General features: G+C 46.3%; 1 protein-coding gene across 6 annotated transcripts in view; it reads left to right on the forward strand.

Moving 5' to 3' along the window:
• CCDC50 (coiled-coil domain containing 50) overlaps nucleotides 1-26157 on the forward strand; it is a 51966-nt gene extending 25809 nt beyond the window's left edge. The window contains exons 5-12 of one of the 6 annotated variants that reach the window (XM_070753859.1): nucleotides 197-302; nucleotides 6445-7194; nucleotides 9309-9427; nucleotides 10999-11043; nucleotides 14797-14886; nucleotides 16275-16351; nucleotides 17698-17798; nucleotides 25960-26157. In XM_070753859.1, the coding sequence (XP_070609960.1) occupies nucleotides 197-302; nucleotides 6445-7194; nucleotides 9309-9427; nucleotides 10999-11043; nucleotides 14797-14886; nucleotides 16275-16351; nucleotides 17698-17798; nucleotides 25960-25973 (1302 nt within the window). In that variant the 3' untranslated portion in view covers nucleotides 25974-26157. Of the gene's footprint in view, nucleotides 1-196; nucleotides 303-6444; nucleotides 7195-9308; nucleotides 9428-10998; nucleotides 11044-14796; nucleotides 14887-16271; nucleotides 16352-17697; nucleotides 17799-19041; nucleotides 21050-25959 lie in introns of those variants that run through there. The other 5 variants (XM_070753858.1, XM_070753856.1, XM_070753857.1 and 2 more) reach the window with 5 other exon arrangements.
• Nucleotides 26158-27045: the final 888 nt, after the last annotated feature.

Here is a 27045-nt window from a genome sequence, read left to right on the forward strand (position 1 = left end):
TTTGTTTGTTTGTTTAAATGTATATGCTGCCCAATCCCCAAGGACTCAGAGCAGCACACAACAGATTAAAACTAAGATCATGTAAAATTATAAATTATATTTTATTTAAAAAATTGTTTATTTATCCCAAGATCCCACTGGATCCCCAGGGGAACCGTGGTAGAAGAAGACCCCTCCCCTTTGTGCTTCCTTCCAGGACATTGCGCGGATCCTGCAGCAGAAGGAGCTCCAGGAGGAGAAACGGCGGAAGAAGCTGCTGCCCCCGGAGCCCTCGGAGGAAGCCCCCTGCCCAGAGAACAGAGGTGAGAAGAGGGGGCTGCTTTCCCCCCCCCCCTCGCATCCCCCTTCTCCCCCCTCTCCCGTTGCTTTTTGCCCTTTGACCTCTGCAAGGGTCTTGTAGTTCAGCCCTCTGCCCAAGATGGTAGGATCCTAGGGCTGGAGAAGGGACCTTGGAGGTCTTCTAGTCTAACCCCTTGCTCAAGATCATAGACGCATATGGCTGGAAGGGACCTGGGAAGTCTTTTAGTCCAATTCCCTGCCCAAGATCATAGAGTCATATGGCTGGAAAGAGGGGACCTTGGAGGTCTTCATCCAACCCCCCCTGAACATGATCATAGGAACATAACGGCTAGAGGGATACTTGGAGATCATCTAGTTCAACCCACTTCCAAGATCATAGAATCCTAGGGCTGGAAGGGAACTTGGAGGTCTTCTAGTCCTACTCCCTCTGCTCAAGATCATAGAGTCTTAGGGCTGGAAAGGACCTTGGAGGTCTTCCAATGGTCCAGCCCCCTGCCCAAAATCATAGAATGCTAGAGCTGGAAAGGACCTTTCACCTCTTCTGGTCCAAGCATAGGCAAAGTTGGCTCTTCTAGGACGTGTGGACTTCAACTCCCAGAATTCCTGAGCCCAATCGTGCTAGCTCGGGAATTCTGGGAGTTGAAGTCCACACATCCTAGAAGAGCCAGCTTTGTCTACCCATGTTCTAGTCCACCCCCTGCCCGAGACCATAGAATTCAAGGGCTGGAAAGGACCTTGGAGGTCTTCTAGTCTAGTCCACCCCCTCTGCCCAAGGTCATAAAAACATATGGATGGAAGGGGCCTTTTGAGAGTAAGTAGCTGCTGGCTGGGGAATTCTGGGAGTTGAAGTCTTCAAACTGGCCAAGGTTGGACAGCCTGCCTTAGACCCCCCTGAGGGCCAAGAGGGATGCCGGACTCTGCTTGGCGTGAATGAACTCCGCCAGAGCCAACTGGACAGACACCGGGAGGGGCCAGGATTTTTCTGTGCCTCCTTCCATCCTGGGTGTCTTCTTCGTCATCATCATCATCAACGCTTCTGCAGAATGGAAATCGTCTCTCGGATTGTGATTTATGCGCTGGCTCTCTTCCTCCTCCTCCTCCTCCTCTTGGAAGGCCTTACGTGATCAAAGGAACTTCCACACATCTGGGAATTGAATGAAGCTGGTGGGAAATTTGCTTGGTGCCGTTTCTCTTTACTGGGGCCTCTCTTTATTCGCACATCTGTGCCGCAGAGTTTGCTTGGCTTCGTCTTGGGGGCGTCGAGGCAGATCGTGGCTGGCAGCCGTCCAATCCACAGGGAGGACGCACATCTTCCTCAATTTCATTTCATTTAATCTAATCGACTTACCGTATTTTGGAGTATAAGACCCACCTTAGCTTTGGGGGAGGAAAATAGGGAAAAGAATCTGCTTACCAGGCCAGCGTCCTTAGCCAGCACATTCTTTTATCCCCTGGGGAGGGCTTTAAAAAAATATTTATTCCGAGAGAGTAACAAGGAAAGAGCCTGCAAGCCAGTAAGAGCTGGGAAAATCACGAGCACCTGGAAAGAAACATTCGGAGCAAGTAGAGCAATGGGAAAACCCTGCAAAGACTTAGGGCTTGGAAAACGTTCTTCCCAGAGAGTAACAATGAAAGAGCCTGCAAGCCGGTAAGAACTGGGAACATTGTTAGCACCTGGTTAGGGCTGGAAAGAAAAATTCGGAGCAAATAGAGAATGAAAAAAATCCCTGCAAAGACGTAGGGCTTGGAAAACATTCTTCCTTGCAGAGAGTAACAAGGAAAGAGCCTGCAAGGGAAGAGTGTTAGCAGCTAATTAGGGCTGAAAAAAGTTACATTCAGAGCATAAACTGCACCTAAATTATCAGCCTCTTTTAGGGAGGAAAAAGGTGTGACTTGCACTCCGAAAAATACGGCATATCCCGCCCGGTCTCAAGAGCTGGATGGCTTTGGTGCTGATGGCCGGGGCTTCCCTCTTCCCACCTGTGCAGGTAGCACAACCAGCCCCATCCTTTTACCAGGCTGGTGTGGCAATCCATCCCTTCCCTCCCTCCTCCCGCCTCCTCCGGCAGAGTTGTGTCTGTCTCCCGCAGCGTCTTTCCCCATCCTGGCTCTTCCTCCTTGCTTTGCTTGCACTCGCTTGCCCCGAGCAGACGGCTCTTTATGGACTTTCCACCAACAAAGGAGAATTATTTGTAGTTCCGGGCTGAAAATTGAGGTCCTTGCTTCTCTCTCTCTTGCAGGCCTTTCGTGACCCAACTAGGTAACATCCTCAGTGCTAAACATGGAGGGGGGGAGAGAAGGGTTCATGGAACACACGGTAGATTCGTAGGAAAGTGGTTCACCGCATATTAAGAGCTTCCCAGAAATTACCTTTCCCCCCTCTTTCAAATAAATGAATAATATTGGGAAGTGATCATGGATGGATAACACTGTCCCAGCTTTGGAGTTCTTTTTTTTTAATTTACAAAGCTGACATTGATTATTATTATTCTCCCCACAGTTCTTTCGAAAGTGTGTGTGGATGGTGTTACCTAGGTGGGTCTCAAAAGGTCTGCAAGAAAATGGCTCAGATGGCCCAAAGGATCCCCACAGTCCTCCTCTTCCTCTTCCTCCTCTTCTGTTTCTCCCCCTCCCCTTTTCCTCCTTTTCTTCTGCTCCTCCCCCTCCTTTTCTTCCTCTTCTGTTTCTCCTCCTCCTCTTTCTGCTCCTTTTGTTCCTTCTGTTTCTCCTCTTCCTCCTTCACCTCTTCTGCTTCTCCTTTTCCTGTTTCTCCTCATCCTCCCCCTTTTCCTCCTTCTCTTCTGCTCCTCCCTCTCCTCTTCCTCCTTTTCTGCTCCTCCTCCTTTTTCTCCATTCCGCAAACCCCACCCTCTTCTAACACTGAATACGTTACCTAGTTTGGCAATGAAACGTCTGCAAGTCAGAGAAACCCAAGGACCTCTTAGTCTCTTCCTCCTCCTCCTCCTCCTCCCTGCAACCCCCCTCCCTTCTAGCCCCAACAATGTCACCTACTTGGGGTCAGGGAACATCTGCAGGTGAACCACCAAGCCCAAGGGGGGGGCACCCCAGACCCCTCCATCCTCCATCCCGAGCTACAAATAGTCTCCTTCCCTGGCTCTGGGCTTTGCGTCCTTCCACTGCTTCTTACCAAGGTGGCAATTTACAAATCTCACATTTTCGTCCTGCCCACATGCCAATTGGGGGCAGTGGGGGAGACCCCCCCACCCCTCAGTCCATATACAACAACGCAGCTCTGTCAAGGGAGCTTCTCCACCATCCAAGACCTGGCTTGTCCCAAAAGTGCTTCATTTCCCCCCCAAAAATGCAACTGGACTTTCTTGGTGTGTTTCCTTAAGATGATTCCCTTCTCTCTTTTTTTATTTTTTAAAAATAATTGTTATTGCTAATATACCCCCACCCTCCTTGCCTTTGGTAAGCTATTGGAGACCCACCTATGTCGTCAGGCATGGGGAAGTTGAGATACCCCTGGGCTTGTGTTGTTTATGTATGGTATGATTGTGTTGCAGGGTTTTAAGAATAGGTTTTTAGATGTCTTTTAAATATATTGGATTTGTCACATGGTTGTTATTGTTGTGAGCCGCTCCGAGTCTCCGGAGAGGGGCGACATACAAATCTAATAAATAATAATAATAATAATAATAATAATAATAATAATAATAATAATAATAAAAAAAAAATTTAAAAACAAAATACAAAAAAGGAAATACGTACAAAAATGACATTGTACAAATCAAATCAAAAACAAATATAAAACATACACACCTTTTATGATATACGTATTGTCCTGCCGGCGTGTCTCAACCGGCCGTAATTACAGGGTAATTAGTCCAGAAAGACACACAACACACTATAGAAGGAAAACCCAAAAGTCTTTATCAACAGAAAAACAGAAACAGCTCCCTTTTTAAATGTCAAAGGGATTTTCTGGCACACACAAGGCACAGGTGAAATGCAGTCCAATTTCTCACCCAATAACTGGGGAATTGAGTCCAATTCTAAAGTCCAGAAAGTCCACACACAATCTTGAACAGCACAAAAACCACGATCTTGACGAAACAATGAATCAGATAAACTGCCCTGAGGCTAAAACAGCACACTGCTCTTTTTATCTGTAGCACTAATTACAGAAGCCCCATCCAACCACAGGTGGCCTCACTTATCTCCTGTAATAATCCTGAGGAAACTGCACTACCTGACTCTGTCGGCAATAAAACAGGCCTATGACTTGTTGATGTTTCCCCTGCATCCACCTCCACATTCCTTGGGGCAGGAGCTGGGCCAGAGCCAACCACAACAAGTATCAGCTATTATTGTTTATTTATCACATTGATTGTTTATTTGTTTGTTTATTTATTAGATTTATATGCCGCCTCTCTTCAAGGACTCGGGGCAGCTCAAAACATATAAAAGAACAATGCAATACAAATCCAATTCCAATTAATATGAAACCCACAAATCTAATCTAAAATCCCCATTATTAAAAATCTTACCCACTCAACAACAACATACATATCATTTCTCGGCAAGGGGGCTAGAGTCTAATTGGCCCCAAGCCAAAATAATTGCAACATGAAAAAATATTATTTTACTGAAAGAGTAGTAGATGCTTGGGACAAACTTCCAGCAGACGTGGTTGGTAAATCCACAGTAACTGAATTTAAACCTGCCTGGGATAAACATAGATCCATCCTAAGATAAATACAGGAAATAAGGGCAGACTAGATGGACCAGGGGGTCTTCTATGTTTCTATGTTTCTAAGCCTGGTGGTATAGATGAGTTTTTAGACTCTTATGCCTATAAACTTTTCCATTTATTCTTACTCTTATTTATGTTATCATTTATTTATTAGGAACATAATTATAACACCCATCAGTCGGGTTAAGTGGAAAAGAAAGAAATGAGAAAATGCACGTTTAAATTTTTGAGCCCCCTGCTCCATTTATTCAGAACAACCGAGTTGGAAGGGGTCTCGGAGGCATTTTAGTCCAAGCCCCTGCTCAATTATATCATACAGTTGGAGGGGATTAACGTTAGAGAGCAGGGTGACATTTGTACATCTCTCTCCTTCCCTGTCCCCCACTGATTTAAGACACTGGCCTGACCCATCTTCCAAATACAATAAGTCCGGCCTACCTTGCAGGGTTCTTTGTTCACCCAAGCAGATCCTACTGTGCGGCCAAACCTGATTCCTTTGTTTTCTGATGAGCTTTTCTTGTGCCAGTGGTTAGCATGGCAGTTGATCAGCAGCCAATCAAAACGTGCCAGCTATGTTTGTCATCAGTCTCCATGCAAAACAATTACCTGCCTTTTCACCAGCCAATCAAAACTCACCTCCTATGGTTTTCACCAGGGAATTCTATGGTTTTGACCTGTTTTTACCTGTCACAGGTGCGATAGCTATATAATATGAGTATATCATAAGGGCTTTATTTGTTTGGAATGCTGTGTCAAAATTTCAAAGAAATCAGTGAAGCACTTTTCGAGATTAGCCCCCACTAACAAAGATACATTTACATTTTTATTAATAAAGATTTCCAACATTTTGGGGTCAAATTCGGGTACGTTCTGGCCAGTCTCGCTGGGGTAAATGCCATCTGTTTCCCTTCTCATTTACGGAGCTTCTTCAGTTCTAACTTCTTGGATGAGAAGCAAAAGAGTTTTCAAAGAAAAAAAACACCAAGAAAGTCCTGTTGCCTTTTTTGGGGGCGGGGGGGCGGGAAAACACCTTTGGGACAACCGTGGGGTGACTGAAGTGACTTTGGAGCTCCTGAGCAAGGAAGCAAAGCACCTGGGCTTCACCCACCCCTTTCCCGGGGAATCTCGCACACGGGACAGTTTGAAAGGGAAGAGCAAACAGCCTTTGGTTTCTGTCCTTGAATGTGGTGACAATGGAATGGTTGCATCGTCCTGCATCGAGTTGCTCCAGGTCAGTCGTTCCATTCCGTGCGAGGAAGGGAGACAGAGGAGGGCCCTGGATTCAAAGCTTATCTGCATGCCTTCCCTGCCCCTCCATGCTTTCTCCCCCCTGGCTCTCCCTTCGCTGTGTAGCCTGATACCTACCCATTAACCCAGGTCACTAACTCACCTGCCTTGTCTGTCTTGCTGCTTCCATTGTTGCCCAGACTGCTTGTCCGGGACTTCTTGGGAACCGGGGCCCAAAGACCCTCGGCATGGGAGTGTTGAGGGGCAGCCCTCCCAAATGAGGGAGCCTTGGAGGGGCCCCCCGCTGATTCTGGAGGATCTTGACCTGGAGACTTGGGAGAAGAGCGGCTCCGAAACGAGGAAGAGCAAGGACGGGCGGAAGAAGGGCCGCGAAGAGAAGCGGCGGGAGAGGAAGAAAGATGGACGTGAGCAGCCTCCCCATCACAAGGGTCTCCTGGAGGAGGAGGAGGAAGAAGATGACCCCCCCAACAGGGCTCGCAGTCACCCCAAATCTCGGGGGGCACCTTTGCTGGTCTTGGATGCAGAACCACCCCGGGCCGGTCGGGGTACCAGGGATCCAAAGAGGCCTCGGAGCCACGAGAGACCCCAAAGGACGCCCCCTCCTCTGACGGACCAGGAAGAGGAATGGAGGAGCGAGCATGGCAGCCGTGGGCCGCGAGGGCAGCGGGAACAGGGGGCCACTCCCCACAGGAGAGAAAGGCAGGACGGCCAAAGCCCATCACCCAATCCGGATCGCGGGAGGCTGCCACCTCTGGAGGGCCATGGTTCCCCGAGGTCCCACGCCCAGCACCACGACTCAGAAGCTGCCCACCGGTACCGGGCCCGGAGGGAGAATGGAGAAAGGGAGCGCAGGGGGCCGTGGGCCTCCTCCCCCACCTCCCACCGCAGGGAGGGCAGGGATGACGGAGCCGGGGTTCCCCGAAATGCAGGTAATGGGGCTGGAAAGTCTAAATGCTATGGCTATTTCTCTCTGTCATCCGGCTGTCAATCTACCATCTATCTATGCATCAGAGCCTCAGTGGCGCAGTGGTTAGAGGGCAGTAACTGCAAGCTATTTCTGCTGATCACCGGCTGCCAGCAGTTTGGCAGATCGAATCTCACCAGGCTCCAGGTTGATTCAGCCTCCTGTCCTTCCAAGGACCCAGAGCGTTGGGGGCAAGAGGCTGACTCTGTAAATCGCTTAGAGAAGGCTGGGAAACCATTGGGAAGCGGCACATAAGTCTCAAATGCTAATGCTCTTTCTTTCTCTCTCTCTCTTTTTCTCTCTCTCTTCCTCCCTCCCTCTTTCTTTCTTTCTTTCTTTCTTTCTTTGTGTTGAGAGCAATATGCTTACTCTCTGTAAACTGCTGAGAGAGGGCTGTAAAAGCCCTGTGAAGTGGTATATAAATCTAAGATGCTAGTGCTTCCTTCCTTTCTTTCTCTTCCTTCCTCTCTCTTTCTTTTTCTCTCTTCCTCTCTCTTTCTTTTTCTCTCTTTGTGTTGAGGCCAAGGTCTTAGAGAGGGCTGTCAAAGCCCTGTGAAGCAGTATATAAGTCTAAAACCCGATTGCTGTTCTGCCCGAGCTCCATCATTCCAGGATCGGATGGTTTAAAGTACCACAATAATAACAATTTGGGGGGGGGGGGTGTTCCATTCAAGGAAGGAGAAGGTATCAGACAGCCAGGGAAAAATCACCAAGTCTTCCTCCTTCCCAAGGCTCCTGAGTGGCTGCCAATGAGTCCAAGATGGGCCGGAGCCCCCTCCCCTCCTTCCCTGTCCCCTCTCCGGAAATCGTTTTTGGATGGAGCCTCCGTGCATCTGGACCCATTCATGCAAACTCAAAGCTCTTCTCCTCCTCCCAATTGGGTGACGTCTTTGCAAATGACTCTCAGCTTTGCGGTGTATGTGTGTCCCCCCCCCCCCATGGTAGCCCTATAAATAGACCCTCCCAGCCCCCCCCCCCCCAGCGCTCTTCCTGTAGGCCTGGTGTCTCCCTGGGCCCACGCCAAGGCTGTCTGCCCCCACCGGAAAGTTATCTGCCGCTCTCTCTGCAGTCTGGGGGTCCTTGCCTAGAGAGGCTGCTGTGCGCGGAGGCGGCTGCCCCTTCACGCCTTCTGCTCGGCAGATGCTCCGTGGCTACATGACGGGGTTTGAGGGGGGGTGGGGAGAGGGTCTGTGCAGGGGTCTCCTCCGGGAGCCTCGGTGGCGCAGTGGTTCGAGTGCAGCCCTGCAGGCTCCTTCAGCTAACTGCTAGTTAGCTGTAGTTCAGCAGTTCAGATCTCCCCACCGGCTCCAGGTTGACTCAGCCTTCCATCCTTCAGAGAGAGAGAGAGACAGACAGAGAGAGAAGGAGAGGAAGGAAGGGAAGGAGACAGAGAAGGAGAGGAAAAAAGGGTGGGAGGGAGACAGAAGTAGAGGGAGGGAGGAAGGAGCCTTCCATCCTTCCCAGGTGGGTCAAATGGGGACCCAGATTGTTGGGGGCAAGAGGCTGATTCTGTCAATCAGAATTGAACAGGTCCAAAGACGGGCTACAAAAATGGTGGAAGGTCTCAAGCATCAAACTGATCAGGAAAGACTTCATGGACTCCATCTGTAGAGGACGGAAGGGAAAGGGGGGACATGATCGAAACAATTAAATTGGTTATAGGGTTAAATGAGGTGCAGGAGGGAAATGTTTTTCATAGGAAAGTGAACACCAGAACAAGGGGGCACAATCTTAGGTCAGTTTGGGTAAAGATCAGAAGCAACATGAGAAAATATTATTTGACAGAGTAGTAGAGGCTTGGAACAAACTTCCAGCAGACGTGGTTGGTCAATCCACAGTAACTGAATTTAAACATGCCTGGGATAAACATAGATCCATCCTAAGATATAACACAGGAAATAGTATAAGGGCAGACGAGATGGACCAGGGGGTCCTTTTCTGCCGTCCATCTTCTATGTCTCTGTCCCCAGCATCCACATCAGAGCCTCGTGTGGTTGGGATTCTCGGCCGTTCGTTGGCTGCTCTTCTGCATTGGGCTCCGCTTGTCAATCCTGGCTGGAACCGCTTCCTCTTTTGCAGGGACGAAATCCCGGACGTCCAAAGAAGACACCTACGCCAGACCCCGAGTAGGGGCTTCCCGGGACCCCGAAGCCCACGATGCCGAGATTGCCTGGAAGTTGCAGGAGGAGGAACTGCTGGTGAGCGGGGGCGGGGGGGGTTTCTTTGTTGGAAGTTGCCCAGAGCCCTTTGGGATTGGGAGGCAGAGAAGTTGGGTTAATAAATAATAAATGCTTCAGTCAAGCGGTGGAAGGGATGTGCCGGTGCCTGGAGGCTGTTGGGGTCTGGATGGCTGCCAACAGGCTCAAACTCTTTCCTGACAAGATGGAGTGGCTGTGGGTTCTGCCTCCCAGGGACAATTCCACCTGTCCGTCCATCACCCTGGGGGAGTCTGCAACTAGGAAGGAAGGAAGGAAGGAAGGAAGGAAGGAAGGAAGGAAGGAAGGAAGGAAGGAAGGAAGGAAGGAACAACAAAGGAAGGAACAACGAAGAAAAAAGAAAGAAAGAGACAAGGAAGGAAGGAAAAAGAGGGAGGGAAGGAAGGAAAGAGAAAGAAAGGGAGGGAGGGAAGGAAAGAAGGAAAGAAAGAAAGAAAGAAAAAATTCATTTGGAGAGAGAATTTGTTTTGCAGTTTTCAGGGGAAGGAAGGACGGAAGGAAGGCAGGAAGGCCAACAGGCTCAAACTCTTTCCTGACAAGACGGAGTGGCTGTGGGTTTTGCCTCTCAGGGACAATTCCATCTGTCCATCCATCACCCTGGGAGGGGGTGCTTCTGCCCCCCTCAGAGAGGGTCTGCAACTTGGGCGTCCTCGATCCACAGCTGAGCCTAGAACACCATCTTTCAGCTGTGGCGAGGGGCCATTTGCCCAGGTTCACCTGGTGCACCAGTTGTGGCCCTACCTGGACAGGGAGTCTTTGCTCACGGTCACTCACGCCCTCATCACCTTGGGGCTCAATTAATGTAATGCTCTCTACATGGGGCTACCTTTGAAGAGTGTTCAGAAACTCCAGATCGTGCAGAATGCAGCCGCGCGAGCAGCCATGGGCCTCCCAAGGCAGGACCCATCTTCCTCCATCCCTCCGTGGACTCCGTTGGTTGCCAGTTGGTTTACAGACCCGGTTCAAAGTGTTGGTGATGAGTCCTTTAAAGCCCTACGTGGCTTCAGGCCAGATTACCTATGGGACCGTCTTCTACCTCACGTTTCCCAGTGGCCAGTTAGGTCCCACAGACTCGGCCTTCTCCAGGTCCCATCAGCTAGACCAGTGTTTCCCAACCTTGGCCACCTGAAGATATCTGGACTTCAACCCAGCGAATGCTGGCTGGGGAATTCTGGGAGTTGAAGTCCAAATATCTTCAAGTTGCCAAAGTTGGGAAACACTGAGCTAGACAATGTCGCTTGGTGGGGTCTAGGGGAAGAGCCTTCTCTGTGCGGGCCCCAGCCCTCTGGAATCAGCTCCCTCCGGAGATTCACACTGCTCCCACCTCCTGGCCTTTCGTTTGTCCCCACGGTTCAGGGCAGAGTGCAGAATGGCCCCCAAACCAGATTTTCCAGATATTGGTGAATAAAAGGAGATTTCATTTTTTCTCTCTCTCTAATTTTATTTTTTGAAGAGGAAGAAATTGAAATACAAAACTTCAAAAAAAATAGATTTGTTTCTCAATCTTCTCTCTTTTTAAAAAAGTTTAAACCCCTTTTCTCTTTGTTTTTCAGGCCACCCAGGTGGACAGGAGGGCCGCACAAGTGGCTCAGGACGAGGTAGGTGGCCCTTGGATGACCTCGCCCAGCGGTTTCATGTAGATATTGAATAGCAGGGGGGAGAGGACCGACCCCTGAGGCACCCCACAAGGGAGAGACCTCGAGGTCGACCTCTGACCCCCCACTAACACCGACTGCGACTGGCCGGAGAGGTAGGAGGAGAACCACTGGAGAACAGTGCCTCCCACTCCCAACCCCTCCAGCCGGCGCAGGAGGATACCATGGTCGATGGTATCGAAAGCCACTGAGCGGTCAAGAAGCACCAGGACAGAGGATAAACCCCTGTCCCGGGCCTGCCAGAGATCATCCATCAACGCGACCAAAGCAGTTTCCGTGCTGTAACCGGGCCTGAATCCAGACTGCTGAGGGTCTAGATAATCGGCTTCTTCCAAGGACCGTTGGAGCTGGAGCGCCACCACCTTCTCAACAACCTTCCCCATAAAGGGAAGGTTGGAGACTGGACGGTAGTTGTTAAGAATGGCTGGGTCCAGGGAAGGTTTCTTGAGGAAGGGGCGCACAAGTGCCTCCTTATAAAGGGCCGGAAAGGACCCCCTCCCCAAGGAAGCATTGGTAATCTCCTGGACCCAGCTCCGTGTCACCTCCCTGCCAGAGTGACACTCATCACCAGCACCCTGGGTTGAGCTCACGGGGCCGGAACAAGGGATGGCTATTAGACAGCGATCTCTCGTTCCCCTGGAATGGCTACCTCCGTGGCTCCCGCCATATCTGCCTCTCCCCAGCACCCCCGGGATATTCCGACCCTCGGTGCCCCCTCCCCTCCCGCCCCTCCAGCGTCAGGTGGGCCAAACATGTCATTCATACCATAATCCCACCCTCTCCACCCATTCCAATCACTCATTCCAAACACATGATTACACCCACCCCAATTAGCCATCAATTTTTAAAAAACCCAAATAATTTAACTAAAAACAATAAGTATAAAATTTAAATATCAAAATATACAAAAATAGGGAATCAATTGTTAGTTAATAGTTCTTAATCATTAGTCAGCTAAAAGTTCTTTAAAAACCCAGCAACAGCAGCAACAGCTGCAAGAGGGCGCCAGACTTCAGGCTGGGAAGTTCCTAAAATCCAATGCAAATGTCCAGCTCTCTGAGTTCAATGATATATGTGCTGTTATGTATGTCTGCTTTTAAAGGTGGAGAGAAAATGAAAAACTTCATTAAAAAAACTCCAGTGAAGGAGCGCCCACAATTTCTTGAGGCCAGCTGTTCCACTGGTTAATTGTTCTCAGGGTTAGGAAGTTCCTCCTTCATTCCCGATTGCTTCTGCCCTTAATCAGTTTCCATCCGTTGCTTCTGGTGCTTTGGAGAATAGGTCGAGCCCTTCTTCTATGGGGCAGCGGCAGAAATGCAGTCTTAGAAGCTCATCTTGGTTATGCAATATGAAATGTCATGAGGAAATGGCTGCACACATGCTCACATTTACATGTATTATTACAAGAATAAATCTCCCTTTTCTCACATTTCATCATTAAGTGTTGCACCTCCTGATTCTTGGCAAATGTCTCTTTTTCTTTTATGTCCACTGAGAGCATCTGCACCAAGACAAATCCCTTGTGTGTCCCATCACACTTGACCAATAAAATTCTATTCTATTCTATTCTATTTAGAGAATAGCTTTTGGAATACTGTGTCCAGTTCTGGAGACCTCACCTACAAAGAGAGATTGACAAAATTGAAGGGGTCCAAAGAGGGGCTACAAGAATGGTGGAAGGTCTTAAGCATCAAACGTATCAGGAAAGACTTCATGAACTCAATCTGTCTAGTCTGGAGGACAGAAGGGAAAGGGAGGACATGATCGAAACATTTAAATATATTAAAGGGTTAAATAAGGTCCAGGAGGGAAGTGTTTTTAATAGGAAAGTGAACACAAGAACAAGGGGACACAATCTGAAGTTAGTTGGGGGAAAGATCAAAAGCAACATGAGAAAATATTATTTGACTGAAAGAGTAGTGGATGCTTGGAACAAACTTCCAGCAGATGTGGTTGGTAAATCCACAGTCACTGAATTTAAACATGCCTGGGATAAACATATATCCATTGTAAGATAAAACACAGGAAATGGTATAAGGGCAGACTAGATGGACCATGAGGTCTTTTCCTGCCGTCAGTCTTCTATGTTTCTAGCTTGACTCCTTCTTTTTGGGGGCAACCCCTGAGATACTGGAAAGTTGCTATCATGTCTCCCCTGGTCCTGGTCCTTCTTGTCATTAAACTAGACATGCCCAGTTCCTGCAACTGTTCTTCATATGTTTTTGCCTCCGGTCCCCTAATCCTCTTGGTTGCTCTTCTCTGCACTCTTTCTAGAGTCTCAACATCCTTTTTGCATCATGACAACTAAAACTGAATGCAAATATTCCAAGTGTGGCCTTACCAAGACCTTATAAAGTGGTATTAACCCTTCACGTGATCTTGATTCTCTCCCTCTGTTGATGCAGCCTAGGACTGTGTTGGCTTTTTTGGCAGCTGCTGCCCACAGCTGGCTCCTATTTAAACGGTTGTCCACTTGGACTCCAAGGTCCCTTTCACAGTTACTGCTGTTGAGCAAAGTACCACATACACGGCACCTGTGCATTTGGGGTTTTTTTGCCTGAATGTGGAACCTGACATTTTTCACCCTTGAATTTCATTTTGTTAGGTAGGGCCCAGGGTTCAAGTCTGTGGAAGAGATTGTAGTGTCTAGGCCTCTAGGGGATTATAGGAGTTAAAGTCCACACAACATCAAACGTTGACAAACTTTGAAAACCCTAAAAAGGCCGAAGTCTTCCGTAGTGCTCACTTTTGCCAAGATATCCTGGTGACTCCATTTTCTTGGCTGCAATGCAGATGTGGTTTGTCGTGTGTGGTCTTGGTGGACCATTGAGGGAAGAAAACCCAAAAATGCTGGTGAATTCCTCTGTTCTGGTGGAATCTGGAATCTTTCCTTGCTACAGCTGTTAAGTGAATCCCATAACAGAGAAAAATGGAAAGAAGGAGAAATGTCCTGCAAGAGAGAACATTTTATCAGTGGAACAGCTTCCTACCAGAAGGGGGGTCTGTCTGTCTGTCTGTCTTTCATCTATCTATCTCTATCCATCCATCATCCATCTATCTATTTATTCAATTTTTTTATGCCGCCCTTTTCCTTAGACTCAGGGTGGCTTACAACATGTGAGCCATAGCCGTTTTGAACAGCCAGCACATTGCCCCCACAATCCGGGTCCTCATTTGACCCCCCTCGGAAGGATGGAAGGCTGAGTCAACCTTGAGCCGGTGATGAGATTTGAACCGCTGACCTGCAGATCTACAGTCAGCTTTAATGGCCTGCAGTACAGCACTTTACCTGCTGCGCCACCCCAACTCATTATCTATCTATCATCTATCTATCATCTATGTCTGTCTGTCTGTCTGTCTGCCTTTCTATCTATCCCTCTATCTATCCATCCATCCATCCATCCATCCATCTATCATCCATCCATCATCTACCTACCTATCTATATATCTATATATATATCTCTCTCTCATCTATCTAATTTTATGTATGGTATGTTTGTATGTATGCTTTTTATATAATGGGGTTTTTAGGGTTTTTAATGTAAAATTGTTATTTTAGACTTTGATATTAGATTTGTCATTGTATATTGTTTTTTATCACTATTGTGAGCCGCCCCGAGTCTGCGGAGAGGGGCAGCATACAAATCTAAATCCTTGTCTGTCTATCTGATTTGTTGGGTGGATTCTTTCCCGCAGGAAATCGCTCGCCTGCTGATGGCAGAGGAGAAGAAGGCTTACAAGAAGGCCAGGGACCGGGAGAAGAAGCGGCAGGATCCAGACTGGAAGGTGGGACGGGATTGGCTTCTTCTGCAAAGTAAACGGGGGGGGGGGGGGGAGGACATACGTATCCCCTGTGCAAGGAGAAAATCTTTGTAGCTCAGCATTGGACTTTGGGGTCTTTAGTGCTCTCTACGCTTTCCATCCAACCAGTGGCCCACTTATTTATTTCTTTTTATTTATTTATTTTGTCCAATACAAATTGAAAGTTAAAGAGAATAAAAACATGTAGTAGTAAATATCAGGGAAAGGATAAAAGAAAAGATATGAGAATAAAATACGTCAATGAAGAACAGAGGAAAATATATATGAATGGAAGAAAAGATATATAAGATATAGGAGGGACAATTGGACAGGGGACGGAAGGCACACTAGTGCACTTATGCTCGCCCCTTACTGACCTCTAAGGAACCTGGTGAGGTCAATCGTGGATAGTCTAAGGGGAAAAAGTTGGGGGTTGACACCACGGAGTCCAGTAATGAGTTCCATGCTTCGACAACTCAATTGTTAAAGTCATATTTTTTACAGTCAAGTTTGGAGCGGTTGATATTAAGTTTGAATCTGTTGTGTGCTCTTGTGTTGTTGTGGTTGAAGCTGAAGTAGTCACTGACAGGCAGGACGTTGCAGCATAGGATCTTGTGGGCAATACTTAGATCGTGTTTTAGGCTTCGTAGTTCTAGGCTTCTAGAGTCCTGGTCTCTCTTTTCAAAGACAAAGCCCAAAACCCCTTTTCCTTCTTGCTCAGGGCTAATAATAATAATAATAACAACATTAATCATAATAATAACAACAAGAACAACAACTACTGAGCCAGGGTGGCGCAGCGGGTAAAGTGCAGTACTGCAGGCCACTGAAGCTGACTGTAGATCTGTAGGTCAGCGGTTCAAATCCCACCACCAGCTCAAGGTTGACTCAGCCTTCCATCCTTCCAAGGTGGGTCAAATGAGGACCCGGATTGTGGGGGCAATATCCGGGCTCTGTTAAAAAGTGCTATTGCTAACATGTTGTAAGCCCCCCTGAGTCTAAGGAGAAGGGCGGCATAAAAATCGAATGAATAAATGAATAAATAAGAAAGAAAGAAAGAAAGAAAGAAAGAAAGAAAGAAAGAAAGAAAGAAAGAAAGAAAGAAGAACAACAGAGTTTGAAGGGACCCTGGAGGTCTTCTAGTCCAACCCCCTGCTTAGGCAGGAGACCCTACACTACTTCAGACAGATGGTTATCCAACATCTGCTTAAAAACCTCCAGTGTTGGAGCATTCACAACTTCTGGAGGCAGGCTGTTCCACAGATTAATTGTTCTAACTGTAAGGAAATTTCTCCTTGGTTCTAAATTAATCCTAGAAGTTGATCTTAGTTCTAGGTTGATCCTAGCTTTGCTTTTTTGTCTATGTCCAGCAGGACCCCCCTGAATCGGCGTGTGGACGGTCAAGGGAAGGACATGACCCTCATCGGGGCAGGAGTGAAAAGCCCACACGGTATAAATGATGCTCCTCTCAGAACTGGGTGGATTTCTTGCAAACGTTTCACAATCCAACTAGGGTATATAATCAGTGCTAGGAGGGATTTGAAGAGGAGGAGGAGGGAGGGAGGGAGGGAGGGAACATCATCAGTGCTAGAAGGGAGGGGGATTTGGGGATAGGGAAGAGGAGGAGGAGGAGGAAGAGGAGGGGAAGAAAGGCTTCATCAGGAGGACATTGAGCGTTTTGCTGCTTGGTGGCTGGTCCTGTTTCCATGTCAGTAGCATCTAAGAACCTATGAGGAGCCCTGCTGAATGGGGCCAAGGGCCATTGAGTCCAGCGTTCTGTGTCCCCCAGTGGCCCCCCAATGGTCCATGGGGTTCTTGAGCAGAAAGAGAAGGCAAGACCCTCCCTTTCCCTGGACCCCCAATCGCCATGCCGGAAACAGGTAGTCCTCAATTTACGACCCCAATTGAGCCCAAAATGTCTGTTGCTAAGTGAGACAGAGCTGCCCGATTTTACTCGGCCTTTCTCAACCCAGTTGTCCAGAGCATCAGTGCTGTTGCTAAGGCAGCACACAGGCCTGTGAAGTGAACCTCCCTTATTGACCCCACTTCTGGGAACGTCACAAAAGGGGGCACCTTCACGGTCAGTTGCCAAGCGGCTGATTTTTGATCCCATGTGTAAAAAAGGGTCAGAAGTTGCTTTTCCCAGGTTAACGTTGAACGGCCAGTAAATGAAGCGTCATAAGTTGAGGACTACGATGGCAAGATAGGAATTGGTGGTAGCATTGTATATTTATACGACACAAATTGCCTTATTAATAAGAATTCAAACATATAGAATTTTCTAATACAGTTTATGTGATATATGATAGGTATTTTTTCTATTTTAGATATATATATATATTTATATAGAATCTATAGTAATTACAGGATAAACTAATATTGCATTAATTAGCTCAGTGTAGAAATGAAAGTTTCTATTAAGATGGGCATAATAGAGAGTTTGATATCATTTATACTGATGTAATGCAATTTTTTAGTGTAAAGTGGGAAAAAGACTATTTTCTGATTTATTTTTACTTGATAATATTATATATGTTCTATAGAATGTTTTTTTTTAATGGAAGAAAATAAGCCTCCATTGAATGATAGAAAAAATAGAAAAATTATGTATGTTTTTATTTCAAGCAAGGTTTTAGTGTTTGTATTTATGTGTTGTTTTTTTATTCTATTATTGGAGAAAAATAAAATTTCTATTTGGTAAGTTGGGGGCTACCTGTCCAGGGCTCAATTTTCCCCAAATCGACAAGTTGTGGCCAGCAATTGCGGCGCTAACCTGTCCTGCCTTCTCCCCGCCAGAGCTGCTGCCCCCTTGACCAAGGAGTCGGACCCTCTGTCTGGCCTTAACCCCCAGCAGAACGTGGCGCATCAGGTATCAAAATCAGAGTCGGCTCATAAAGGTGAGACGTGGCCCCTTGTTTCATAGAATAGAATATAGAGTCATTACAGTGATACCTCGTCTTACTAACTTAATTCATCCCGTGACCAGGTTCGTAAGATGAAAAGTTCGTAAGACGAAGCAATTTTCCCCATAGGAATCAATGTAAAAGCAAATAGTGCGTGCAACCCCATCCCAAACCTCATCTCTTTTGCCTTGTGCCGCTGGGAAACCCCACCTCCGGACTTCCGTTGCCAGCCGAAGCGCTGGGATTCCCCTGAGGCTCCCCTCACTGGGATTCGGAAGTCCACAGGTGGGGTTTCCCAGCGAGGGGAGCCTCAGGGGAATCCCAGCACCCTGGCTGGCAACGGAAGTCCGGAGGTGGGGCATCCCAGCGGTGGCAGCTTGGGTTCGTAATGTGAAAATAGTTCGGAAGAATAGACAAAATAATCTTAAACACCAGGTTCGTATCACGAAGAGTTCGTATGAAACGGGGGTTCGTAAGACGAGGCATCACTGTATCTCCTTTTAACGACTCCAGAACCCTTTGCATCAGAGTGGAGTTGTTGGGTTCTTGCACCGAGCCCCTCAGGAATCCAATGCAGACCAACGAGCATACACACGTACGGTTAAGGAGTGCGTGGAGTGACCCCTGAGGATGCGCAAAGGAAACGTGGAATCCTAGCAGATATCCAGCAGATAGTCAGGAGGAGACACGGGTAATGGTTCAGTCACAGAAACCAGATACATTAAAGTGTATAAAATAGTATTTACTTTAGCAAATATGGCAGTCAAGTTAAACAGTCCAGTCAAATCAGCCAATAACTCTCAACGCATTAACAGTACTACAAGCCTCACTTGTACAGCTTACAAATTCATAAACTATCGTCGGACACACAGTTCTTACTGCAGCAGTCCCAATGAATCAGCCATACCAAACAGAGAAATAACAGAGAGAATCACGCTTCTAGCTCCCTCTTGTGGCCATCTCCAACATTACCTCTTAAAAGCTACACTGCTTGAATACATACAAGCATTCCTTGTTAGCTTGTTTATTTATTTATTTATTTAATTAATTAATTAACTTATTTATTTATTAGATTTGTATGCCGCCCCTCTCCACAGACTCGGGGCGGCTTTATATATGGCCAAACCCAAAACTCTTATTATGTGCGTAGTACTAACAAAAGTCCCCTTCCAGTTCTGTTTCTGGCTTCTAGAATACCCCTTTCCTCATCTGATGTTTCTTCCCTGTTTTCTTTCAGGTCAGCCCTACAGGCAGTAAGAGGAAGCTTCCCTAGTCCTCTCTTCTCCCCCCTATAGATATACTGACTTTCCATGTAGCAAATGCCATGTGGCGTTTCTTCCGAGAGGTCTCCTGGCGTCCCTCCGTTCTCCAAGGAGACCGTCTTTTCCAGCAGGAGAATGTCCAAAGACCGTGCCTCCTCCTCCTCCTCCTCCAGCCTGTTGTAGGGCGATGTTCTACTTCTCTCTGACCTCTCTCTCACTCTCTGTGTCAGGCTGGCCAGTTAAGTCCAGCCTTGGGGCAGTTTTCTCCGAGAGAATCTCTTCCGAGCTTCCAAGACCTGGACTTTTGCATCCATAGTTTTCCGTCGGCCGAGCACAAAGAGTAGGATGTGGCCAGATGGACGACAGAGGAAGGCCAGGGAAGGGGTGGCATCAGTCAACCAGGAAAGTGGCTGTCTTGATTGTCCATAGGAAGAGATGTCCAGTTGGCTGGAGTCAGGCCAGAGAAGGGTTCTGTGGTCAGACTGACTCAGTGTTTCTTCTGCAATGGACCAACCTCAAACTTCTGGAGATGTTTCCCCAAGCACACGTCTGTCTTTGGCCTGGAATTCCGAGCACTATTTTTTTGAGAAGAAGACCTCCAGAAATGAGAGGGAGAGAGTGGCCCCTGTCATTTTTTGGGCTTCCCCACTCATCTGCTCCAGGAAACACGGGGTCATTTTAGGATTTGAGGTCAGCCTTCCTTGTTCCCCAAACGTTTCCCGAAGGACAGACAGGAACCGACATTAAATTAGTTGTTGCTGTTTTTAAATTTATAATTTCCACCGGCTCACAAAATACATTCATCAGAAGCATCATTTGGCATAAATAATGATGGCTCAGGACTTGTTTTATTTTTATTTTTTATTTTAAGCTTCGTTTTGAGCACCAAAATTTAGACCCCGTCTTTTAAAATGCTGCACGTGAAACCTCGCGGGCCCTCAACCGACGTCTCTCACTTTTTAAAGGTAAATCATGCGCACACACGATGCTCCATCCGGCTCCTGGACTTTTGTCCTTCAGATTTAATCACCTTTTTACGGGTCTTGCAAACTACAGGGTGTTTCAAACTAGCCAAGCTGCTAGATTCACACAGCAGATTTAAGCCACGAGAAGGAGCACGGGATTTGAAATAATCCAGTTCTGGAGATTTGGGTCAATGCAGCTGCGGGATTATTATTTTTTTACTAACATTAAAAATGATGCCTGAATGTAAGCCATGGATGATGAGCATTACCACATCTTCAGTGTATCTTCACTGGAACAACTTGAGGATGAGTGGACGTCAGCTCGCTGGCCGGGGAATCCTGGGAGTTGAAGTCCACTCACCTTTACGTTCAAAGGGAGATACACTATAGCCTAAAAGGATTTAGAATAAATCTTAATAAATTGTACAGATCATCGGATTCCAGTATTTTTGAAATATTACAGCAAAAAGAAGCTTTTTTTTTTAAAGTATACTTTAGGGACCTGGAATGAGAGCATCCATAATTATGGGAATTTTCATAATTTGAAACGTGTTTGTAAGGAAATAACAGTAATGAAGCGCAGAAGCTGTTTTTTGGAAAGTCTGAAGTTTTAACCGGAATATCACGTGCAGATCGAAAGTGCCTTCAACCCATCAGCTCAGTTGGACTGTGACCCACACAACGTTGCGTTGCTTTGTGTTGTTGGGGGGGGGGGGGGTAGGCAGGTGAGGAAAAAGGCTTTCGATGGAACTGGGGGGTTCATTGCCACTCTCCTCTCTCGGCTGCTGGGGGGGGGAATTAAAATCTCCAGGACAAATCCCCCTGCCTTGCCTGGACCTCCACTCTTGAAATATTATGTTATTTTTTTGTGTGTTATTTCCATTTTGAAGTCCTTGTCTTACGACGACGCCCTGCTGAAGACGTCTGATGTATTTTCCTAATCTTTGGTTCGGTTTTGCTGTTTTCTGTCATATCCACTGGTTTCCCTTTTCTTGTATATAGTTTTATTTCGATCCTATCGCTGTGAACCCTCTCAAGAGTCGTTTATTCTTCCCAACGGCCAGGGTCAACATCTCCGCTGTCTGGTCTTCTTTGGTGCTGTCATTATTCCGTTGAAAGTCTTTATTGACCTTCAGAAATGAAGAGGGTTCTGCATTGTAAAGTTTCCCTACACGGCAGAGGGACGGGATCCGTCGAGGGATTAGCGAGGCAGCGGAACTTTTAAAGGTGTCCTGGTGGGCTGGGAATATAATTGGAATTCTATGCAGCCCCATCCCGTGGGACTCAGGCGGCTTCCAACAATGAAAAATACAACACAGAAGTCAAATACAGATAACAAAAAGAGTAAAGGGAGGAGCAGTCAAGATAAGAGTTGCCCATAGCAGTGGGGATTTTTCTTGAGGGTGCAGAGTAATCTCTGAGTTGTCAAAGACACACTTACACCGAAGAAAGGTAGAAGTCAAAAACAGATCATGCCAGAATAATCTTACAGCATTATTTGACAAAGTGATAAAATTAGTGGACTAGGGAAATACTCTTGATGTGGTTTACTTAGACTTCAGCAAGGCTTTTGACAAAGTAGACCACAACTACTATTAAATAAAGTAGGAAAATATGGGGTGGACAACAACACCTGCAGATGGATTCAAAACTGGCTAATTGGCCACACTCGATGTGCAGTGCTCAATGGAACGACATCTCCATGGAGGGATATGTGCAGTGGAGGACCCCAAGGCTCTGTTTTAGGCTCAGGACTCTTCAACATCTTCATCAATGACTTGGATGAGGGGACAGATGGGGGACTCATTTGCAGATGACACCAAACTGGCAGGAACAGCCAACTCTCCAGAAGATAGGCTCAAGATACAGGATATTGGGCACGGCTAATTGAATGACAAGAAGGACCAGGGGAGACATGAGAGCAGCCGAGAGCAGCCTTCCAACATCTCAGGGGTTGCCACAAAGACGAGGGAGTCCACCTATTCTCCAAAGCACCTGAGGGTAGAACAAGAAGTAATGGGTGGAAACTAAACAAGGAGAGAAGCAACTTAAAACTAAGGAGAAATTTCCTGACAGTCAGAATAATTAACCGGTGGAACAGCTTGCCACCAGAAGTAGTGAATGCTCCAACACTGGAAGTTTTAAAGATGATGTTGGATAACTCTCTGAAGTGGTGTAGGGTTTCCTGCCTAAGCAGGGGGCTGGACTAGATGACCTCCAAGGTCCCTTCCAACTCTGTTGCTATTATTATTATAAGGTCTTGCAGATATCCAGCTGATAGCCCAGAAATAGGAGTAATGGTTCGATAATACAGTCCAGATACATTAATTGTGTAAAATATTATTTACTTTGGCAAACATCTTAGTCAAGAACAGTCCTAGTCGTACACAGTTAAATCAATCAATACATCTTAATAAATATACAATACCATAAGCTTACTTTTCCAGCTTACAAATGCATAAACCAGCATTTGAACACACTGTTCTTACTACAGCAGTCACAATGAATCGGCACAAAATGAGTAGAAAATCACAGGCAGAAAGAGTCATGCTTCTGGCTCCCTCTTGTGGCCATCCGTAATACTAGCTCTTAAAGCAATAGTATTCTAATACATGTAAGCATACATGGTTTTATTTTATATACTGCCAAACCCAATTAGTTATCTACATAGTGCTAACAATTTTAAAAGTAACTCCTAGCTTGGGGATAAACTTGAGAGCTCCTTGGTGTTCTCTGAGCTTGGTAGTTTCCTTGGAGATGTTTTGTGACCCAAGTAGGGAACAACTTCAGTGCTGGAAGGTGATGGGTCTTGCAGAAAGGGAGGGAGAGAAGGACTATGGGGTCCTTGGTGTTCTCTGAAATGTTCTTGCAGACGCTTCATCACCCTACCAGAAATAATAATAATTTATTAGATTTATATGCCGCCCCTCTCCGAAGACTCGGGGTGGCTTACAACAGCACAAACAGTGTACAAATACAATTTAAAACCCTTATAGTAAAATAATCAAACCATACACCAACCTTAACAATTGGGGGGGGTGTTAATTTCCCCATGCCTGGCGGCAGAGATTAGTTTTTAACGACTTACAAAAGGCGAGGAGGGTGGGGGCAGTTCTAATCTCCGGGGGGAGTTGATTCCAGAGGGCTGGGGCCGCCACAGAGAAGGCTCTTCCCCTGGGGCCTGCCAGACATTGTTTAGTTGACGGGACCTGGAGAAGGCCCCCTCTGTGGGACCTAATTGGCCGCTGGGATTCGTGCGGCAGAAGGCGGTCTCGGGGGTATTCTGGTCCGATGCCATGTAGGGCTTTATGGGTCATAACCAACAGGCCTCATCCGTGAATGACCAGAGCATCATAACAGTGGGATTCCATCAGCTGTCCAGGAGATAGGAGTAATTATTCAGTCGTACGAGGCAGGTACATTAAAGTGTATAAAATAGTGTTGACTTTTAGAAATAGCACAGTCAAGTTAAACAGTCTGGTCATACATATTCAAATAAGTCAATATCTCTCAATACAATAATGTTGCAAGCTTGTCTTTGTCTTGCATATCAGACATATATTACAGCTTACAAATACATTGCATTGGCAGCATTCAGTCTTGAAAGGCAGTGCTATCATGCTCTATTCCCCAAATACATAACACATAAACTATCATGAAACACACAGATCTTACTACATCAGTCAGTGAATCAGCAGAGAGAAAATTATGCTTTCTGGCTCCCTCTTATAGCAATTTGCAGCACTACCTCTTAAAGCTATAGTACTTCAATACAAACCAACATTCATTGTTAGACATCAGAAAGTTGTTAATGGCGATTATTCTGAGCAGAGTCAGGTTACAAGCGGTGTGCCACAAGGGTCTGTTCTGGGTCCTATTCTTTTTAATATGTTTGTGAGTGACATAGGGGAAGGTTTGGTAGGGAAGGTTTGCCTATTTGCCGATGACTCTAAAGTGTGCAATAGGGTTGATATTCCTGGAGGCGTCTGTAATATGGTAAATGATTTAGCTTTACTAGATAAATGGTCTAAGCTGCAGTTTAATGTTTCCAAATGTAAAATAATGCACTTGGGGAAAAGGAATCCTCAATCTGAGTATTATATTAAGAGTTCTGTGTTAGAAAAAACTTCAGAAGAGAAGGATTTAGGGGTTGTGATTTCTGACAGTCTCAAAATGGGTGAGCAGTGTGGTCGGGCAGTAGGGAAAGCAAGTAGGATGCTTGGCTGCATAGCTAGAGGTATAACAAGCAGGAGGAGGGAGATTGTGATCCCGCTATATAGAGCGCTGGTGAGACCCCATTTGGAATAATACTGTGTTCAGTTCTGGAGACCTCGCCTACAAAAAGATATTGACAAAATTGAACGGGTCCAAAAACTGGCTACAAGAATGGTGGAAGGTCTTCAGCATCAAACTGATCAGGAAAGACTTCATGAACTCCATCTGTAGAGTCTGGAGGACAGAAGGGAAAGGGGGGACATGATCGAAACATTTAAATATGTCAAAGGGTTAAATAAGGTCCAGGAGGGAAGTGTTTTTAATAGGAAAGTGAACAAGGAGGCACAATCTGAGGTTAGTTGGGGGAAAGATCAGAAGCAACGTGAGAAAATATTATTTGACTGAAAGAGGAGTAGATGCTTGGAACAAACTTCCAGCAAACAGTAACTGAATGTAAACATGCCTGGGATAAACATGGATCCATCCTAAGATAAAATACAGGAAGTAGTATAAGGGCAATCTGCCGTCAATCTTCTATGTTTCTAGCTTGTTTATATATTGCAAACTCAATTGTTTTGTACAAAGTACTAACACCACCCACACTAACATTGGTAGACCAGGCCTCTGTATATAAACAGGAAGTGAGCCACAGACTAGGTACATTTCATTTCTCATCCAAGAAGCTCCTTCCCCTGTAACTCAGAACCGAGGAAGCTTCTTGCATGAGAAGCAATATGTCTTCATAGGGAAAAACGAACTTATTTTGTTTTTTTGGGGGGGTGGGGAAAGCTGCTTTGGGACGCCTCTAGCTATGGAGGTGTGATGTTTTGAAGATGGATGTAAGAAAGGCAGAGAGAACAGAAGTGGGAGGTGAAAACACAATTCATTTCGGAAAAGCCACAAACGCACTCCGATATTTCTACTTTCCAGGGACTGGAAAAAGCCTTTTTTGGGTCAAATCCAAGCGGTTTTTTCATGCAAGCTGGAGATTTCCCCCTGAGCCTAAAAAACCTCCTGAGACTGTTGGCTGAGCCTCCTGGGGCTGTCGGATTTTTTAAGAACCACCTCTGGAATTCAAAAGTGCAACCAGGGAGCAGAAATTGATTTTTTTTCCAGCAGGCCGCCCCAAAGGTTTGCTTTTTCCCCAAAGGCAAACTGGACTTGTTTTTCTTTGAAGACGTTTTGATTCTCATCCCAGAAGCTTCCTTGGCTCTGACCAGGTGAGTCTCTGTCCAAAATGCAGAGTTTGGTTTGAAAGAGGGGTCAAAGCATCCACCTTATGTCTAAAGTGAACAGCCCTGTCTCAACACACTGGGAGGGATACCACACTACCCATCTCCCGTCTACCACCCGGTCCTTCCAACGGTTTCCAGAAAGAACCACATAGAAACCTAGAAGATTGACGGCCGGGAAAAAGGCCTCCTGGTCCATCTAGTCCGCCCTTGTACTATTTCCTGTATTTTACCTTAGGATGGGATAAACCCAGGCATCAGTTACTGTGAATTGACCAACCACGTCTGCTGGAAGTTTGTTCCAAGCATCTACTACTCTTTCAGTCAAATATTTTCTCACGTGGTTTCTGATCTTTCCCCCAAGTAACCTCCAATTGTGCCCCCTTGTTCACTTTCCTATTAAAAACACTTCCCTCCTGAACCTTATTTAACCCTTTAACATATTTAAATGTTTTTATCATGTCTCCCTTCTGTCTTCCAGACTCTACAGATTGACTTCATGAAGTCTTTCCTGATACGTTTGATGCTTAAGACCTTCCACCATTCTTGTAGCCTGTCTTTGGACCCGTTCAGTTTTGTCAATGTCTTTTTGTAGGTGAGGTCTCCAGAACTGGACACAGTATTATTCCAAATGGGGTCTCACCAGGGCTGAGAATAAAAGTAATAAATAAATAAAGTAGTTAATGTAAGGTACATTTAACGTAAACATAAATAAATGAGAAATATAATTGACAGAACCTGGATGGCAGAAGGAGAAAGGGAGGCAGCGTTAAGCGTTAAATGTAGAGAGAGCGTAGAGTGGACTGAGCCACGCCCAGCGTTTCTAGTTTCAGTTTCGATTCTCTGCGCAGACTCAGATGGGTTAAGGTCCCATTGGCTGACTTAAGTGCTATGCCTATTCATTGGCTGACCTTGTTATCACGGGCTCTCCCAGTTCATGAATATTCTAAGGAAACGCACCTACACTCGACTCCATTTGGTCAACGGTCCCAGAATTGCACACTGTTGTTCTGTTCATCAATAAACTTCCTTTCCCGGCTTGAAATTGGACCTGGATTTTTCTTCCAACAGCACCGAAGAGCCACTATGACAAACAGACAAGCTTTACTTGTCTTCACACAACAGCTTAACAGGCTGTTCTACGGAATGAATTCGCACTGCGTTCTGAATTTACACAGCACATTGAACTAATTGGTGCTACCGGATGGCTTCCCAGTGTGCTGAGCTGCACAAGAATTCACACTCGAAGCTACACCCGACAAAGCTTTGCAGATTGCGTCAATCACACACCAGACCTTTCGCTGGCCTACTTAATTGTGGTGGGGGGTTTTGTAAATAGAGCTAAAACTCTAGTTTTACTCATCGTCCCCACTAATTCTCTTGGCCTTTCCAGGAGGGCTCCAACACTTGTCATTTTTCAAAATAGCAAAACCCTCCGTGAAAATGTCACAGCCGCTGAAGTGTTTGTTACAAGGCCCTCTTGGTAATAGCACGGATTTTTCTTCACAAGTCATCAGGTGCACACGTACAATGCTCTTTCATTTGGTTGCCGCATTAATACTTTCTG

Source organism: Erythrolamprus reginae, chromosome 5 (assembly GCF_031021105.1).
Source record: "Erythrolamprus reginae isolate rEryReg1 chromosome 5, rEryReg1.hap1, whole genome shotgun sequence".
In the NCBI taxonomy this organism is placed as follows: Eukaryota; Metazoa; Chordata; class Lepidosauria; order Squamata; family Dipsadidae; genus Erythrolamprus; species Erythrolamprus reginae.